A 19,160-nucleotide genomic window follows, 5' to 3' on the forward strand; every position below is an offset into this window, starting at 1 on the left:
AGTAGCCTAGTGCAGAGGTAGGCAATTCCAGTCCTCGAGAGCCGGAGGCAGGTCAGGTTTTCAGGATATCCACAATGAATATGCAGGAGATAGATTTGCATACCAAGGAGGCAGTGCTTGCAAATCTATCTCCTGCATATTCATTGTGGATATCCTGAAAACCTGACCCACCTGCGGCTCTCGAGGACCGGAGTTGCCTACCCCTGCCCTGGCCAGTTGAGTTCTGAATAAAGACATTTAACTGGCCAAGTGCCGACTCCTCCCCAGAACGCCCTCAAAATAGCTAGTTTTCATTTTGGTATTAACTGCTAATTTTCAGTGGTGATAACCGGTTAAGTGCCACTGAAAATTAGCGGATAGCGATGCACAAGCGATTTTAACTGATCATTTTGAATATCGACCAGTGTGTGTTTGTGTCTTATATTATGCTCCAATTAAAGGAGTAAGAAGAACGTTGGAAGGATCATATACTACTACTACTATGATGACTATTGGAATCCAGTTGGGTGATCATCTAGGATTCAGTAATCACCATATGGCAGGATCGGATTAAGGCATAAGCAAACTAGGCATGTGCCTAGGTCTCAAAAGGTTAGGTGGAGCCCTAACGTATTCAGGACCCAGGAGGCTAGGATTGCCATCTGTCTGGATTTATGTGTAAAAATGAACTGTCTTGAAACCAGAAAGATGGTTTAATGTGCCTGGATATTTTTCAGAATTTATCTTGAGGGTCCACAGGCCAGTCGGATTTTCAGAATATCCCTAATGAATATGCATGAAGAGATTTGCATGCCTGTCACCTCCATTGTATACAAATCTATCTCATGCATATTCATTATTACTTTAATGAGTAAATTAATTTCAATCTAATTACATATATTAATACCTTACCAAACACATAAATACGTATAATGCATATAATGCTTTCAACTTTAACTTTATTTTGTAACTAAACACTTGTTTTTTTATAATTATTCCAACTAAAGGATTTACCTATGCCTCCGATCAGGTACCGCATACAGTTCAAGCTTCTCCTACTAACCTACTCGATCAGCAGCCCCTCCCTACCTCTCTACCCTCATCTCCCCTTACGTTCCTACCCGTAACCTCCGCTCTCAAGACAAATCCCTCCTTTCAGTACCCTTCTCCACCACCGCCAACTCCAGGCTCCGCCCTTTCTGCCTCGCCTCACCCCATGCTTGGAATAAACTCCCTGAGCCTATACGCCAGGCCCCCTCCCTGCCCATCTTCAAATCCTTGCTCAAAGCCCACCTCTTCAATGTCACCTAACCACCATATCTCTATTCAGGAAATCTAGGCTACCCCAACTTGACATTTCGTCCTTTAGATTGTAAGCTCCTTTGAGCAGGGACTGTCCTTCTTTGTTAAACTGTACTGCGCTGCGTAACTCGAGTAGTGCTGTAGAAATGTTAAGTAGTAGTAGTAGTAGTAGCTTAATTCACTCTCATATCCTCACCACACAACACATACTTATTCACACTAACCATTCACACTCAAAACCAACAATAAAATTGTATCTCACTCTTTCTCCTGAAGTAATGATGTTCACTCAAATGTATAAAGCACTCAATCTACCAGAATATAGTTTTCCTCTACAGGATCCAGCATATTTTTTATAACATATTATTGCCGTTCCAATGATAACGTCACTGCTGAACCACTCTTGACAAACGTTGAAAAACAAAATCAGCTGACCGTTATAACAAGTCTCATAGATTTTCATATGAACTTGTTTGCTTGTCCATACAAAGATTAAATGTCCATCAGTTCCTTCAATGATTGAGTGGCAAATGTATAATCCATCGTCGCAATTCTCTTTCCAACTTGCATTCTAAATCCAGTATTCTCAAAATATGAAAGGAGACATTGTCAGGGCAACAAACCTGTTTTGTTAGCAAAGTAAGTAAAGGTAAGAGGTAAAAGAGATCCCTAGAAAGATAAAAAGAAAAAGGTTAGTGCTTATAAACTAGAGTCACAACAAATCAAATAACAAAAGATAATCCAGTACCTGAAAAATAACTTAAACAACAAGTTTTTTGAAAAAGGAAGGAAAAAGCCTCAAAGAGCTCAAAATCTTAACAGATTTAAAGAGCTAAACGGATCTAATTGATCTCTTCATCATTAGCAAAAAACCTTCCAAGCAAAAAGCTTTATACTTTTTAGTTATCTATTTCTGTTCTTTTAAGTCTTTTGCTGTTTGAAATCTTTAACATGCATAGTACATTAAGAAAGCACTTATCTCGAGAAAACTCATGTAACATTCATCGAGCTATTCAAATGCCCCCCGGGCAAACGATGGTGAGCGTTTTGCTTAGCTGCTTCAGGGTCCCAGACGGCAAGGCAACTCTAAAGAGAAAAAAGAGCTGTCTAAATGATATGCAAAAATATATATCTCAATCAGTCTCATTTTTTATTTATTTTTGTTACATTTGTACCCCACACTTTTCCACTCATAGCAGGTTCAATGCGGCTTACATATTATATACAGGTACTTATTTGTACCTGGGGCAGTGGAGGGTTAAATGACTTGCCCAGGGTCACAAGGAGCTGCCTGTGCCTGAAGTGGGAATCGAACTCAGTTCCTCAGGACCAGTGTCCACCACTCTAATCACTAGGCCACTCCTCCACTGTTGCTACTATTTGAGATTCTACATGGAATGTTTCTATTAGCAACATTCCATGTAGAAGTCGGCCCTTGCAGATCAGCAATGTGGCCGCGCAGGCTTATACATGGAATGTTGCTAGTGGAATAGCAACATTCCATGTAGAGTCTCCAATAGTATCTATTTTATTTTTGTTACATTTGTACCCTGCGCTTTCCCACTCATGGCAGGCTCAATGCGGCTTACATGGGGCAATGGAGGGTTAAGTGACTTGCCCAGAGTCACAAGGAGCTGCCTGTGCCTGAATTGGGAATCGAACTGAGTTCCTCAGTTCCCCAGGACCAAAGTCCACCACCCTAACCACTAGGCCACTCCTCCACTTGTTGGCAGTACTCTTAATCCTCCTTGATATATATACTGGGGCAGTGTGAACAGCTTAGCTCTTTAAATCTGTCAAGCTTTTGAGCTCTTTGAGGCTTTTTCCTTCCTTTTTCAAAAAAAATGTTTTGTTTATGTTATTTTTCAGTTAGTGGATTACCTTTTTGTTATTTGATTTGTAGTGTTTATAAACTATATCAGCTTGCAGAAAAAAATGCAGACAGCCAGGCTACTAGAGAGCAAAGATACGAATGGAATAATAATTAAAAAAAAAAATAGCCAATAAAGTTAAACAGGGGACAAGACTTTTTTTTTAAGGTATTAATGACAGGTCAAAGTGCAAGATAAAGGAGAAGAATATTTAGAAGCTGGTGAGGCAAAATCAGACTTTCTTAACAAATATCCCTGTTCAGTGTCCACTTAGAGCCAGGAGTAGAACTGCAGAGAAAGGATAACAAATAGGAGTGGAAGTGAGGTGTACCTGAAATAATTTTTGGAACACTATGCTCGCGAGGGGCTTGCTAAAATAAAAGCAGACAAAGCGATGGGACTGGACGGCATGCATCCAAGTGTATTAAGGGAACTTAGGGAAGTTCTGGCTGCTCCACTGTGTGACCTTTTCAAAGCTTCCTTAGAACTGGGAGTGGTCCCGGAGGACTGGAGACAGGCGGATGTGGTCCCTCCTCACATAAAGTGCAAGGAAGAGGCTGGGAACTACAGGCTGCTCGAAGAGTCTGAACTGGGCGACGAGACAATTAGTGGAGCTGCTGCAAAAACAGAGAATAATGCAATTCCTGGAATCCAGTGGATTACATGATCTGAGGCAGCATGGTTTTAACAGAGGTAGGTCTTGTCAGATGCATCTGATTCATTAATGTTTGTGACTGAACAACCAGAGAGTTGAATTAGGGAAGAGCATTAGATGTGGTGGACTTGGACTCTAAAATGATTGACGGGGTTGGAAACTGGTTTAGTGGGAGACAACAAAGGGTTGTGGTAAGTGACGTTCAGTCTGAGGTGGCATTACCCGTGGTGTACTGCGTGGTTCGTGCTCTTTTAAGTATGTCTGCCAGCGATATATCAGAGAGTCAGTGTGGAAAGGTTTGCCCTTTTGCAAATAATACCAAAATCTATAACAGCGTATACCTCGTAGAAGGTGTGGAAAACATGGACAGGGATTCAGTGGAGCTGGAAGAGTGGTCTAGTGTTCGGCAGCTAATATTTAATGCTAAGAAGATAGGGTTCTGCATTTGGTCTTTAAAAACCCGAGGGGGTAGTACACATAAAAAAACAGGATCTGGAGGTGATCTAATGACCCTAAGGCGGCCAAATTGGTAGATAGGGTGATGGATAAGCCTGAAGGGTGCTTGGGTACATAGGGAGAGGAATGGCCTTCAGGAAAAAGGAGGTGATGGTGCCTCTTTGTAAGTAAGTCTCTAGTGGGATCTCATTTGAACTACTGTATGCAATTCTGGAAACCACACCTTCAAAAGGTTATAAGCTGGATGGGGTTGGTCTAGAGGGTGGCTATTAAAATGGTCAAGAGTCTTCATCGTAAAGCATAAGAGGACAAACACTTTTATCCTGGAGGAAAGGTGGGTTAAGGATATACATTATAGATACATACAAATAGTTCCAAGGTATAAATTCACAGGAGTTCAGCTTATTTCAGTAGACAAGAGGTTCTTGAATGATGGATAATGGTGAAAGGGCATAGACGGGAGTAATTTAAAGTAGTATTTTTCCTACAGAATCAATGGTAGATACATGGAACAGCCTGTCGGTGGAGGTGGAGGAGGCAAGAGTAGTACTGTAGCGATAACACAAAGGAGTGGCTCAATTATACGCCTAGAGGATCAGAAACAAGAAAGTATGTAGCAAATACAGATGTGCTCCAAGGGAGAGGACAGGTTTCTAGACACTGGAACATTGTTTTGGATGGACAGGCTGAATAGGTCATACGGACTAGATTTAGTAAGCAGCACTCAAAAAAAAAAAAACAGCGCTGAAAAAAACGTGTGAAGAACTAAACAGCTCTCTGAGTTGCATGCCGTTTATAGAATAGCATGTACAGTTGATTTCTGTACCAAACTTTGGGTGCAAGGATTTACACCAGTTGAAACCTGATGTAAACCCTGGCGTGTAAGTTCGGTGCGGATCCCTTGCGTGCGTCTTTAGTGGACACCCCTGACCTGCCCATGACCCTCCCATGCGCGCTATAATAACTGCGCATGGATCTTTATAGAATAACGCCTAGCAAGATGCATGTGCAAATCCAAAATGTTGCCAATTAACGCCGATAATTGTTAGCACCCACTTATTGGCAGTAATTGGTTTGTCAACCAGTTTAGTTGCACGCTCATCTCAAGATTATGTGGAAATTTGTGCCCCATTTGTAGACTCCGGGGAATGGTCTTTTTCTGCCATCATGTTCTATGTTTCTACTTACTATTTTCATAGTACTACAAGGTTTGCAGCCCTCTACAGACATACGTAAGAGACAGCCATTACCCTGTAGAGCTTACAATCTAGTCCAAACACGTAGTCGAGATGTTGAGGAGATTGTAGGAACTTTAAGTATGATAGAAAGTTGTTAAAATCAATAAGATCATGCTTAGGGTGGACCAGGGTCTGAAGCAGGTCATAGAGAATTAATATTGGCTTTTCTTTATCTACAGTATGCATAGCAAACGTGGCCATTGATGAGCAGTGAGCTACTTGGCTCCAAATCAGCAGTGCTGGAGAAGTCATGTCAACAGACTTATACTTTTCCCCTCATTACAGCATGTCACAGGCCCCGTTGCATTTACATATTGAGCCCTCTGAGATTTGACCTTTTGGCTGCATGCTCGGAATGACTTCTTCCTTGCGTTATGGTGTGACCATCACTGGTGCGGTGCTTCTGGTGACAGGAACCCTTTGCTTTGCCTGGTGGAGCGATGGAGAGGTGGATCCTGTTCCTGCTAATAATTCCAACACTGCACCTGGAAGAGAAAGCCAAGCCTTGCAGACCTCCCCCAGTGCATTACTCCGGTCTGTCAGCTTCTTCTGTTGTGGGGTTGGTGGATTCCTGCTCCTTTTTGGACTGCTCTGGTCTGTGAAAGCCAATGCTGGGCCAGTGTCACAAAGGTACCAGTATCGTCGTCCTAGAGCACTTCATTATCTCAGCACCGAGCCCTGTAAGAAACTAACAAACAGGTCAGTAATAATGGCAGTTATAAGAAATTAGAGAAGTGTATGCTTCCAGTGGATCGCAAAGTGGGTGCATTCCAAATTCTTCTTGTGTTTCTGCAGGGCCGGCATTAGGGGGTGGCAAACAGGGCAATTGCCCTTGGTCCCATTCCACAGGGGACCTCAAACCTGCCTCAAGCTAAAGAAGGCAAAGGCTGAAGGGTAGCTTTTGGGACCCCCTCTCCGGTTTCTGCCCTGGGCCCCTGAATGTCTAACACCAGACCTGTGTTTTAGTGTTTCTATTGATCCACCACTAAACTCAACTAGTACAATACGCAGTATAGATGGGATTCCTGGCTGAGTAGGAATGGGGCACTAATATTTTGACAACAGCAGGGTGTATTCAGCTTTTGGGAGCACTGAAACTTAGAATAACTACTACTTTTCACATCCCTAGAATACAACCACGCACCCACTGAATACTATCTGGTTGATGTTCAAAAGGATTTATCCAGCCACAAATGGCCACTTGTTTAGGGATATCTGCTCATTTTCAGTGGTACTTACTGGTTATCACTGCTGAAAATTAGTGGTTAGTGCCTAAGTGAGAACCTGCACTTTTAGGAGCGTTCTGGGTGTGCCTATATTCAGCACTTCACAGACCAGGGTAATCGCATAAAACACAGTCCTATCATTATGCGGCAACCCAGGGGTGGCCCGACCATTAGTCCACCTGAGGCGGGGGGCATCAGGCGGCACTCCAGGGGTGGCATCTCCCCACTCTTCAGGGAGCAGCCACCCCGTTTGTGGCATTTACTTGTTCCGTCACGTTCCAAACCCGGCAGCGACAGCGATTCCCATTTGCTACCCTGCCGCCGGCACCCGCCTCTTCCCTTTACTGCGGCCGCCTCTCTGATGTAACTTCCTGATCAGAGGCTCAGGCAGCCTCACTAAAGGGAAGAGGCAGGTGCCGGCGGCAGGGCAGCGTATGGGAATCGCTGCCGGGTTTGGAACGTGATGAAACAGGTAAACACATCTCGGCCCTGGGGGTGGCATTTTAGCTCCGCTTCAGGCGGCATCTTGCCTTGGGCCAGCACTGCAGCAACTCAAGGCCAGGGAAGTTCTGAAAATCGACTTCACCAGCTATGTGTTAGCCGGTACTGCATAAACCAGATATTCAGTGCCAAAGCCCGGACACGGCTCAGTATTGACTATCCAGGGAATAGCGCTGGCGGCGATCAGCAAAACACTCCCCGCCGCCAGCTGAATATTTACCCCAGATGACTAAAAATGGCATTAGCAAACAGTAATGAAGAAATGAGTTAGTGAACACACCAATCAACTTACACTTTTAGCAAAATCTTATTGGCCAAATGGTCAGGCCAAAGCAATGGGAAGAAATCACATATTTATAATCATGTATCCAATCCCAATTAATGTTTTAAAGGATTTCCATAGAGTCCCAAAGTCTGCAGAAGGTATACAAGCCAATTCTGGTTTTCAACCCATTGTGTGTTGGGTTTTGAGGACAGATGCAAAAAGCATTTATAGGCAAACAGTGGTTTGGCAGACATGATAGATCGATAGGGCATGCTTTCCGAAATGGGTCCTTTCCGAGAACCACCTGAGGAATGGCCTCCTAGTGCTTTGCTTCTCAACCCAGTCCTTGAGGCACAGATTTTCAGGTTATCCATCACAATACACCAGAGAATCCACGCAGGAGTGAAGCCATGACCCGACTTAACCTAGGTGCCCTCCCACACAACAACAGATCAGTCAACAATCCATATTATCTTAGACTTTGTCCTCTATTAATGCCCTTATCCTTGCCCTACCTATCTCACATCTACGTCATACCCCATCCCCTACTAATTCCACTCTATCCCCCGCCTCTCTCCTGCCAATACTACCCCTTCCCCTGTTCATATCACATGTACTATAATATACGTACCACTATGTAAGCCGCACTGAACCTGCTATGAGTGGGAAAGCGCAGGGTATAAGTGTAACTAACAAACAAACAAATAAATAAATAAATAATGAAGGCAATGCATGCAAATCTATCTCATGTATAGTCATTGTGCATATTCTGAAAACCTGACTAGCTGGGTGTGCCTCAAGGACTGGGTTGAGATGCACTGCACTAGGAGGCCATTCCTCCGGTGGTTCTCGGAAAGGAACCATTTCGGAAAGCATGCCCTATCGAGCTATCATGTCTGCCAAACTACTGTGTATTTTTATGCCAAGTATAAATACAATGCAGAGGTTCTCAACCTTGTTGTGAAGGCACACTAATTTTTAGGACGTCCTTAATAAGTACGCAAGAGTGGTTAGGTGTATTTTCAAGACACGGTTGAGAACCACTGCTGTAGTGATCCAACAAGGTCAGTATTTAGAATTAACCACATAAATGATTATTGTTGAAATTTTGGGGCAGGGGAACACATAACCTTTGGCTGCACAACTTGATATCTGGCCAAAGGTTATTCATCTAAAACAGGGGTTCTTAACCAGTAATGCCCACCTGCAAGGGGTATGGGAAGAGGTCAAATGGGGTGCGGAGGAGAGTCTTGTAAAATTGGCGCGTGTCCATTTTGGGTCTGAGACCTTACCGCCAGCTATTGACTTAGTGGTAAGGTCTCACTACTACTACTTAACATTTCTAGAGCGCTACTAGGGTTACGCAGCGCTGTACAAATTAACAAAGAAGGACGGTCCCTGCTCAAAGGAGCTTACAATCTAAAGGACGAAATGTCAAGTTGGGGCAGTCTAAATTTCCTGAGTAGAGGTGTAGTGGTTAGGTGCCGAAAGCGACATTGAAGAGGTAGGCTTTGAGCAAGATAACCATGCGGTAATCGTCGGGGGGCGGGGCTGGTGGTTGGGAGACGGGGATAGTGCTGGCAGACTTATATGGTCTGTGCCAGAGCCGGTGGTGGGAAGCGGGACTGGTGGTTGGGAGGTGGGGATAGTACTGGGCAGACTTGTACGGTCTGTGCCAGAGCCGGTGGTTGGGAGGCAGGGCTGGTGGTTGGGAGGCGAGGATAGTGCTGGGCAGACTTATACGGTCTGTGCCCTGAAGAGCACAGGTACAAATCAAAGTAGGGTATACACAAAAAGTAGCAAATATGAGTTATCTTGTTGGGCAGACTGGATGGACCGTGCGGGTCTTTTTCTGCCGTCATCTACTATGTTACTATGTTACTATGTAGAGTGACGATTACTGCCCGTTTTTTGTCGTGCACCAGAAAATAAAATTATTTTCCGGCGCACGTGGTGGACATACGTCAAAAATGAAATTAGCGCAAGGGCCACACGGTAGCCGGGCGGTAACTCTAAATTGACGTGCAGTGGGCACACATAGGCGCCTACACGGCTTAGTAAAAGGGCCCCTGGGTTGGTAAATCTCACACTTTAGGATGTGCTGCCCTTGGCATCTTTGTGCTCATCCCCCAAATCAACAGGATTGGTCCTACACACCCTCTCTCTCTGCTACTAGCAGTGGCATAGCCATGTGGGGCCATGGGGGCCTGGGCCCCCGTAGATTTGGCCCTGAACCCCACTGCTGATGACCCTCCCGACCCCCCCCCTCCCAACCCGCCGTCGCCGTCCTGCAGGACGTCAGAAACAGTCAGAACGAAGCCTTGCGTGGGAAGAAGAGGACCTCGGCTGGCGGGGGTTGGGGTCCCCCGCCAGCAAAGGTAGGTGGCAGCGGGGGAAGGTTGGCAGCGTGAGGGGGGTCGAGAGGGTCATCGGCGGGGGGGGGGTCAAAGTTGTTGATGGTGGTGGCTGCGGTGGGTGGGGGGGTGTTAAAATGTGCCCCCTCACTTTGGGCTCTGGACCCCCCCCTCCCGCCGAAGTCTGGCTACGCCCCTGGTTACTAGATAACATAAATATACAGGAAGCGAGGAAGTTGTTCTCAAGGGGCTAACGACCACAGTTGAATGAATGCTTAAAGAAAGGTTTATACAGTCATTAAAATATTCAGTCCAAGGGTATGTAGAAACCACTGGTTGTGTGGGTTTAGGTCTCTAGTGATTCAGCCAAGTCAAGTTCCAGCAGTGTGATTCCATGGTCTGTGGGAAGCGCAGGTCCTTTCCTGATCATGAGTCAAGGACCATAAGATAACAGACAAGTTATTTCACTTCCTAATTTGATTGGACTGGGAAAGAGAGCAAAATATGGAAAGTTTTATAGAAGATGAAGAAAATGAATTTTATTTTAAAATATTTTTTATTTAAAAAATTTCAATAAAATATCAAGTTTTAAAATGATCTTACATGACCATGCTTTGGCTTCTGCCTGCACAAACCTATGAGCCAAATTTTTATTTTTATTACATTTATACAGTACCCCGCGCTTTCCCACTCATAGCAGGCTCAATGCAGCTTACATATTATATACAGGTACTTATTTGTACCTGGGGCAATGGAGGGTTAAGTGACTGGCCCAGAGTCACAAGGAGCTGCAGTGGGAATTGAACTCAGTTCCCCAGGATCAAAGTCCACTGCACTAACCACTAGGCTCTCCTCCACTAGCAACATTCCATGTAGAAGCCTGCCCTTGCAGATCAGCAATGCAGCCGCACAGGCTTCTGTTTCTGTGAGTCTGACATCCTGCACGTACTTGCAGGACGTCAGACTCACAGAAACAGAAGCCTGCGCAGCTGATCTGCAAGGGCAGGATTCTACATGGAATGTTGCTAGTGGAATAGCAACATTCCATGTAGAATCTCAAATAGTAGCAACATTCCATGTAGAATCTCCAATAGTAGCAGCATTCCATCTAGAATCTCCAATATTTATTTTTCTTACATTTGTGCCCCGCGCTTTCCCACTCGTAGCAGGTTCAATGCAGCTTACATATTATATACAGGTACTTATTTGTACCTGGGGCAATGGAGGGTTAAGTGACTTGCCCAGAGTCACAAGGAGCTGCAGTGGGAATTGAACTCAGTTCCCCAGGATCAAAGTCCACCACTCTAACCACTAGGCCACTCCTCCTCTCAAATAAGAATTTTACCTCAAAGTATAGTGAAAACTTTAAACCTGTGGAAGGGCATTTTCTAAATCCAACTTTGGACATTTTGCTGAAAACGTCCAAAGATCAAGTGGTGAAAATAGCCATTTTTGAACCTGAAAAATGTGTATCTTTTGAAAATGGCCATTTCCTAGGCGTTTTTAGACGTTATTTGCTCAGTGCATTTTTCCTTTGTGACCATTAAAAAAAAATGTCCAAGGAAAAACGCACAATAATAAGCCATTGGGATTTCTGAGTTGTCAGCAATCTTAGTAGACTGGAACCGCAGACATTCCAGCAGAGCAGTGGGGCACTCTAAGGGGTGCAGCAGAGGGCTTTGCATAAAAGATCCCAGGTACACATCTCACTGTTACCCCCTTATATTATATGGTGAGCCCTCCAAAACTTACCAAAAACCTATTGTACCCAACTGTACATCACTACAATAGCCCTTATGTCTGCAGGTGTCACCTATATGTGGGTGTAGTAGGTTTTTGGTGGGTTTAGGATGACTCACCCTTTCCTTCACAAGTGTAACAGTTAGAGTGGGATATAGGCCTGGGTCCCCTTCTCTACAGTGCACTGCACCGACCACTAGGCTACTCCAGGGACCTGCTTGCTGCTCAAATAGGACTGGCCGTAACATCTGATGCCTGTCATACAGGCTGGTATGCACTCATCAGTGGCGTTCCTAGGTCGGCTGCCACCCGGGGCGGATTGCCGCTGCGCACCCCCCCCCCCAGGTGCAGCGGGGTCCGTCCCCCCAGGGTGCAGCACGATAACACCCCCCCCCCCCAGGTGCAATCACACCTGCTAGAGGGTGCAGAGAGCAGCCACGCGCCTGTCGGCTCCAGTGGCCCCCTGCTCCCTCTGCCTCAGAACAGGAAGTAACCTGTTCCGGGGCAGAGGGAGCAGGGAACCAGCAGAGCCGATAGGCACACGGCCGCTCTCTGCACCCTCCTGCAGCGTGCACCCGGGGCGGACCGCCCCCACTGCCCCACCCTTCCTACGCCACTGGTACTCATTCACATTTTTGGGGGTGGGAGGGGGGTCAGTGACCACTGGGGAAGTAAGGGGGAAATCATGCCTTAATCCCTCCAGTGGTCATCTGGTCATTTAGGGCACCTTTTTATGACTTATTCATTATTGAAATAGGTCCAGACCAAAACATAGATTTTTTTAGGCCTGGACGTTTTTGCTTTGTTCCATTATGGCAGACAAGCATTGAAGTTGTGGGAATGCCCATATTGCTCCCCTGACGTTCCCCCTTGTGATTCGAACACACTACAGATGAACTGTATAGAAGAAGTCTTAAAAATGTGTTTTAAAAAATAGCGATTTGGGTGTTTTTCTAAGAAATACGTCCGTCTGCCACTTTGTGCCATTTTTTGGATGATTTTCTGTTTTTGAAAATGAGCCCCCCATAGTATCTCGTATCCAAAAATTGTGTATATGTGAGAAATACATACGTATGAAAATTATTTCATCCATATGAAAAGAGGGAGGACAATTAGTTTACTTCATAAGGTCATAATTCTTTTGCACCAACACAAATCAGAATTATGCATCCATATACTAAAATATGAAAATGTAACCTTTAGCACAATAGATAAAATCTATGGGGCCCTTTTACAAAAGGGTGATAGGGCTACCCCACGGGAAAATAACACTGCCGTCAGGCACGCCCAGGCGCCCTATGATAGTTCTGTTTTTGGCATGCGCTATTTCCCATGGGAGAATTGTGTGAGCCCCTATCTCCTTCTAAATAGGTGGCTCAGGCAGTAAATGGCCCCACGTCAGTTGGAAAATTAATTGGAAAATTAGTACACAATCATTAAGGACCTCTATTAAAAAATAGGGTTTTGCTATAAAAACTATGTCATTTCAGAAGACCCCTGGACCTGATGGGTTACCTATTGAATACTATCAGCTTTTGGCTCAGCGTGTAACCCCCAACATTGTGGGCTGTGTATGAGGAAGTAGTACAGCGAGACCTACTTCCTGAAACGATGCATGGCGCCACAGTGCTGCCTATTGTGAAACCTGGTTGAGATCCTCAGCTTAAGTCTTTGTATCGACCGATCTCTCTTCTCAATGTAGATGCAAACATTTATGCTAAATTATTAGCTAATCATTTATTAGACATTGTTCCAAAGCTGGTGGGTTCCCATCAGGCTGGGTTTGTCAAAGGTGGTAACGTAGTAGCGAATGTAAGGTATATGTTCACTGCAATGGAATACACTAACATGAATACGCTAACACCCATGGAGAAGCTTTCATGCTTGTTGGTTTCGATATTGAAAAAGCCTTTGACACCCCTGTCTTGGTCTTATTTGTGGGAGGTATTCTTGTGTTATGGGTTCCAGGGACCTACTTTGTACATGATACAGCTTCTTTATAAACAGCTGTGGGTGCAGGTGTTGGTCAATGGGTTGTTGTCCTTGAAGTTTGACATCCAGATGAGCACACGCCAAGGTTGCCCCTTATCCCTCACATTATTCCTTTTGGGAATAGAGCCCTTAGCATTAAAGCTATTGAATGGTCAGGTGATTTGTGGCATTAGAGTGGGATGTACATAATTCAAACTAGCACTGTTTGCTCACAACACTTTGATTGCGTTGTCAACCCCCTCGCAGTCTTTAGCTAGAGTACTATCAATTCTGGAGGACTTTGGTGGGTATTCTGGTTTGTGGATTAATCAAAATAAGCCTGAAGCCTTGCCCCCATGGGAGAATTTAAGTAACTCCTGGCCAGGAGTTTTTCCATTGCGTTGGGCAGGTCCTACGTTGAGATATTTAGATTTGAGAATCCTGGGGTATCTGAACTATCCTTATCAATGGAATATCACTAAATTATTGCAAGACACTAAGTTGCTTTTGTCAAAATGGATGCCTTTACCACTTTCCTTGGGGGATTGTATTCATCTTCTAAAGATGGTGCTTTTGCCAAAAGTGAATATATATTTTCCAACATTTACACCTTATCATTAAACCCGGGGATTCGAGCATATGGAATGGTCTGATTAGGAAATTTATTTGGGGAGGGAAGCGTTCCTGCATCTCACTTCGTCACACTAAGGGCTCCTTTTACGATGCTGTGGAGCTATTGTCCAGCTCATCTTCCAAGTATGTACTGGAGGCATGAGGTTAGTTATCTTATTCCTTGCCCGATTTGTCCCCTTACAAACACTATTTGTTCATTGTAGCCTTCTGAAACATTAACCTCTAGTCCTCTTTCTTTCTTCTTTCAATTGTAGATCCCTCTGTTCTAAGTCCTTGGTGATTTTTGGCCTTATCAGACTATTATTTTGATCTACTTTACCTAATGGAAGCCTGTGTATGTGTGTGTGTATACTCTATCTTTGGAGAGACCTAGTTGCTGTGGGCAGTGTGACTGCAGTGTTCAAAGAAGAGTGCCCTTCTTTACTTAGGGTATCCAATGAAAGTATAGGAAAATTATTTAGGGTTGCAAAATTAACATTTTATTTTCTCAGCTAGAAAGCCCCAGTAATCCCTGTGCACTAGTTATGGCTGTTCCTGGTGTTAGACAGTTTCTCTTATTTATTTGTTTAAAAGTGCAAGGCAGTAGGTTCTAAAGCTGCTGGAAAAGAGCTCCCACGGTCAAGCAAGGTGAAGAAAAGAAACCTCAAGAGAGACCAAAGTAAAGATAAGTCTACACCTCCTCATACAGCAAAGGAAAGAACATTGAAAAGTCACTGGGTTTAGTAAAACTTACCTTTTCTGGGGACTGGTTCTGGGTGCCTGCACCTGGAAAACATAAAATAGATCACAAAGAATCAATTCATAAAACACACACTACAAAAGAAAGTTATAGCTATAGAGTAAAAGAAAGAAAGTAAGATAACTTGGTCAGTACTTATCTGATGGTTTCACTGTATTACTGTAACTGTTAAAGAAATTTAAAAACTGCTGGTTAAATTGCTCTACATGAAGAATTGTTTTGAATATATGTTTATGAGTGAAAGAACTAACTTTGTTAACCTGAACATATTTTCAATACCCTAGGTTAGGTTTTAAATAAAAAGTAATTTATACTTACCATCTCTCTGGTTATTGGGTCTCAAAATCCTTTTTAAATATCATTCCTCTCTGTTGTTTAGAACTTTGGAGACAAAGTTAGTTTAATTGTCTCTGAACTTAGAGGTGAGCTGTGAGCTTGAGGTATTCAGCCATGGGTAACAGTAAAGCTTGCAGGCCCCTCTGAGGCTCACAGCTACATACTGATTGGGTGGTATAAGTGTACACGGGCAGGACAGCAGTTAGAAAAATTATTGGCTACAGACAGTGGAAGTGCAGGGCTGAATTTCCCAATGGTCACTGTTGTTAGGATGTGTACTTCTTCTGGGCAGGATACTCTCCCCTTCTCTTTTCCCTCCCCCAACCAAGCCATCTTCCCTCTCTCCTGCCAGCAATGAGGGAGGGGGACATAGGGGAAGACACCAATGATTTTGAGCCTAGGGTCATGTGAATTGTAAATCTGACCCCATAGAAATGAAACCAGAAGAATGCAGTGATGCTATAAGGGAGCATGCAGGATTCCGTGGTGTGAGGAGTACTTAGCACTGTTAACTGTTTACTAAATGTTAAGGTGTTTTAGTTGACTGGCATCTTTAATTTTTTTCAGTAACATGAATGCTGGCACAGTGCCAACCTATGAGGAGGTTATGAACTGCAGCCTGGCATACCATACGCGATGTGTGACATCCCCTCATGTTGTGAAAGAAGAGAACTTGCCACCCACATATCGGGCATTAAATGAGGACACCGGTGCCAGTGGCCACAAACGCAGCTTGTCAGACAGCGCACTGCTCAGAAGTACGCGGCCTGGGGCTGAGCCAGAGACAAGGACCGATCCCAGTACTATGTATGCCACACCACCACCCAGCTATGAGACCTTGCAACCGTAACAGAATCGGCAGTCAGAGACTATGCAGAAGAGGGTGTGTATGGTGCTGCCTAGGATCTTACGAAGGCCCATCCACTCATCATCCTAGCTGATGGCAAGTCAAACACAGAAGCGTCAACTTGGGAATTAAATTCAGTTTCACTTCTTCAGCTTCTGAGAATGGTGATGGGATCTGAGTTGTGGAATTCATTGCCATTAGAGATGGGTTGTGAAAATTATTATTTTACTTTTAAAACAACTGGGAAGCATAGTTTTATGAGAAGGGTTTTAGTCAGAGGAGGTCTGTTTAGTTGATAGTGAGAAGACTGTAGGGTTGCTTTTATTGTCAACTTGTAGTTGAATGTATTATTGCAATATGCTTCAGGCGGTGTGGTGAAGCGTGATATCATATAAAGTAAAGTAAAGCCGTTAAAACATCTTAATAAAATGATGTACTCTATTGATAGGTCTGTGGTGGATGTACAATATAACTCTATCCTCTTGACCTTTCTTTGTTAAACATTTCCTGAGCAATTGCCAGATGGAGAACTATATGAATGCAAAATAAACCCCCACAGCTCCATTGTGACGCAGAAAAAACTTCCCAATCAATTAAAAGTCTTGGGGGACAGTTCCTAAAGGACAGGGTGATCACATTAGGTTGAGATGCACAATAGTATTTCAGAAGTTCATACAACTTCCTACTTATTGTTTCAGGCTGACCTGTTTGAATCTGTATATCATCAAAAACAGCAAGAAAAACAAATGTTGGCATGTCAAGGCTTTATATTATTTAAAGTTGGATGTGTACAGAGAATGCATGAACCAGGCAAGGGGTCTTTATTTTCAAGATAAGGTTTGGTGTGCATTAAATAGACCTCAAAGAACTTTTTGGAGTGATTAGATTCCTTACCCAGGCATCTATTTCTCAGGGAAATTTGAGTATTACTTCACCACAGCAATGTGGAGATTTCTTTAAAGAAAAAGTTAGAAAACTAGGTAATGTATTTTATTCCCGGTTACCTGACGAGGTTCAGTTATCTGGTGATGAATTTACCTGGAATTGTTTTGAGCTGGCGGTACCTGCAGAGGTGCAGTCTATTTTGAAGACTGTCCGACTTAACTAATTCCTCTGAGGGTAGGTGTTCCCCATTAGTGCTTCAGACAGTAGCAGAGACCGTTTTTTTAAGAAGGCCTCATTGGATCAGTCTGTGTTGAGCAACTTTAGACCAGTTTCATCTTTAACCTTGATTGTGAGAATGCTTGAGAAATTAGTGTTGAAACAATTAGAGACAAAAATTATGGACCCATTTCAGTATCGATTTTGCAGAACGCATAGTACAGAATCTTTATTGCTGCCTACTGTTGGTACCATGAGACAAGGGTTGGATCATTACTCTTGTTATATTCTGGTATGCTAGATCTTTCAGCGGTGTTTGACACGGTTAACCATAGAATTTTGATTAATAGACTTAAGGCATGTGGAATATCTGGAATGGTTCTCAATTGGTTCTCTTCTGGAACATAGAAAGCAAGAAGTCGGATTGGCGACCAGGTGTCAGAATTAAGAGATGTCAATATGAGAGTGCCATAAGGCTTCTCGTCACCATTTTTATTTAATATCTATCTCTTATCTTTGTGCCATCTATTTAAGACCTTAAATGTACACTATAGTGTCTATGCAGAAGATATTCAGTTTTTCTTTTCTATTGATATTCAGATGGATAGGGTGATTGATCAGTTACAATCTATTTCTGTGCTTATTTCTGAGTGGTTAAAAGAAAATAAACTGGCTTTTCAGAAGACAGAGGCTCTGCTGACTGGGAGTGTTTTTGGAGATCAAGTGCCAGATCGGATTAAGTTGTGTGATGAAGAGATCCGTTTAGTGCATCAAGTTCGGAATTTGGGTGTAATTTTTGATGCTTAGTTGTCGTTTAAACCATATATTCGTAAGCTTGTTCAAACCTCATTTTGTAAATTGAGAATGTTAAGTAGAGGAAAAGGCAATATCCCTGTAGAGGATTTCAGATTGACAGTTCAGAGTTTAATAATTAGTGGGTTAGATTATTGTAACTCATTGTTTTTGGGCCTCACAAGGTCTAGATTAAGAGCATTGCAGATTGTTCAAAATACAGCAGCAAGAATTGTGAGTGGATGTTCACAGCTACAGCATATCGGTCCCATTTTGAAAGAATTTCATTGGTTGCCTGTGAAGAAAGGAGTGGAGTTGTTTGAGAATTTATCGTCCAATCAGAACCCTCAGATCTGAAGGCACTTGTAGGTTTATCATTCCAGCAGTGAGGAAAGTTCATTTTGAGGAGACTAGGCAGAGAACATTCTCCTTGGCAGGGCCTACTCTGTAGAATAGACTTCCAGTACAGATCAGGAAACTGAATGACACCAACATTTTCAAGAAGTTGCTGAAAACGCATTTGTTTTTAGCAACTTTTTAATACAAAGAGAAAAAAGAGGGTGTAACCTGATGAAGGTCCAACATTTTGTACCATCATGATATTCACTTCTATATATGTTTATTGATATGTTTTTTGTGTGTGTGTAGTTCTTGTGACTCCTGAAGCAGAGATTTCATGCTGAAACACAGCTCCGTGTCGCGTCTTGACTTAGCTTGATGCGTCAATAAAATTGACCTCTGTTTCCATCCTTGGAGTTGTCTTTTGGATTTTACTTGGAAGTCTATTTGGATTACCCTACCTTGCTGTTTAGCTTTTTAATGTAGCCATTGGTATTGATGGCTATTATTTCTTGTATGTTTCAGGCAGGGTTGGCTTGCAGCCTTACTTTCTGGTTACTTGTTTGTTTATGTATGTTGATTTTATGATTATGTATATTTTGGGAATCTGCTTAGTTAATAGGCAGAATATAAATAAATAAACTGTAAACTGTAAAACGAAAAAGTGCAAACCATCATTCCAAGGCAATATTGCCTATGGAGAAGCAGATCCAGCTCACATCTTGAGATATCCAAAACCAATAAAGGGAAGAAAAGAAAAGAAACATTTTTAAACAGTAGCTCAATTATCAGATTAGAGAAGTGAAAGAAGATGA

The 19,160-nt window shown here is 43.3% G+C and overlaps 1 protein-coding gene across 2 annotated transcripts in view; it reads left to right on the forward strand.

The window, feature by feature from the left end:
• TMEM61 (transmembrane protein 61) overlaps window positions 1–17,169 on the forward strand; it is a 39,502-nt gene extending 22,333 nt beyond the window's left edge. For both annotated transcript variants that reach the window (XM_030207345.1, XM_030207346.1), the window contains exons 2-3: window positions 5,681–6,200; window positions 15,834–17,169. In XM_030207345.1, the coding sequence (XP_030063205.1) occupies window positions 5,848–6,200; window positions 15,834–16,116 (636 nt within the window). In that variant the 5' untranslated portion in view covers window positions 5,681–5,847 and the 3' untranslated portion in view covers window positions 16,117–17,169. The remainder of the gene's footprint in view (window positions 1–5,680; window positions 6,201–15,833) is intronic.
• Window positions 17,170–19,160: the final 1,991 nt, after the last annotated feature.

This window comes from Microcaecilia unicolor, chromosome 6, assembly GCF_901765095.1.
Source record: "Microcaecilia unicolor chromosome 6, aMicUni1.1, whole genome shotgun sequence".
NCBI lineage: Eukaryota > Metazoa > Chordata > Amphibia > Gymnophiona > Siphonopidae > Microcaecilia > Microcaecilia unicolor.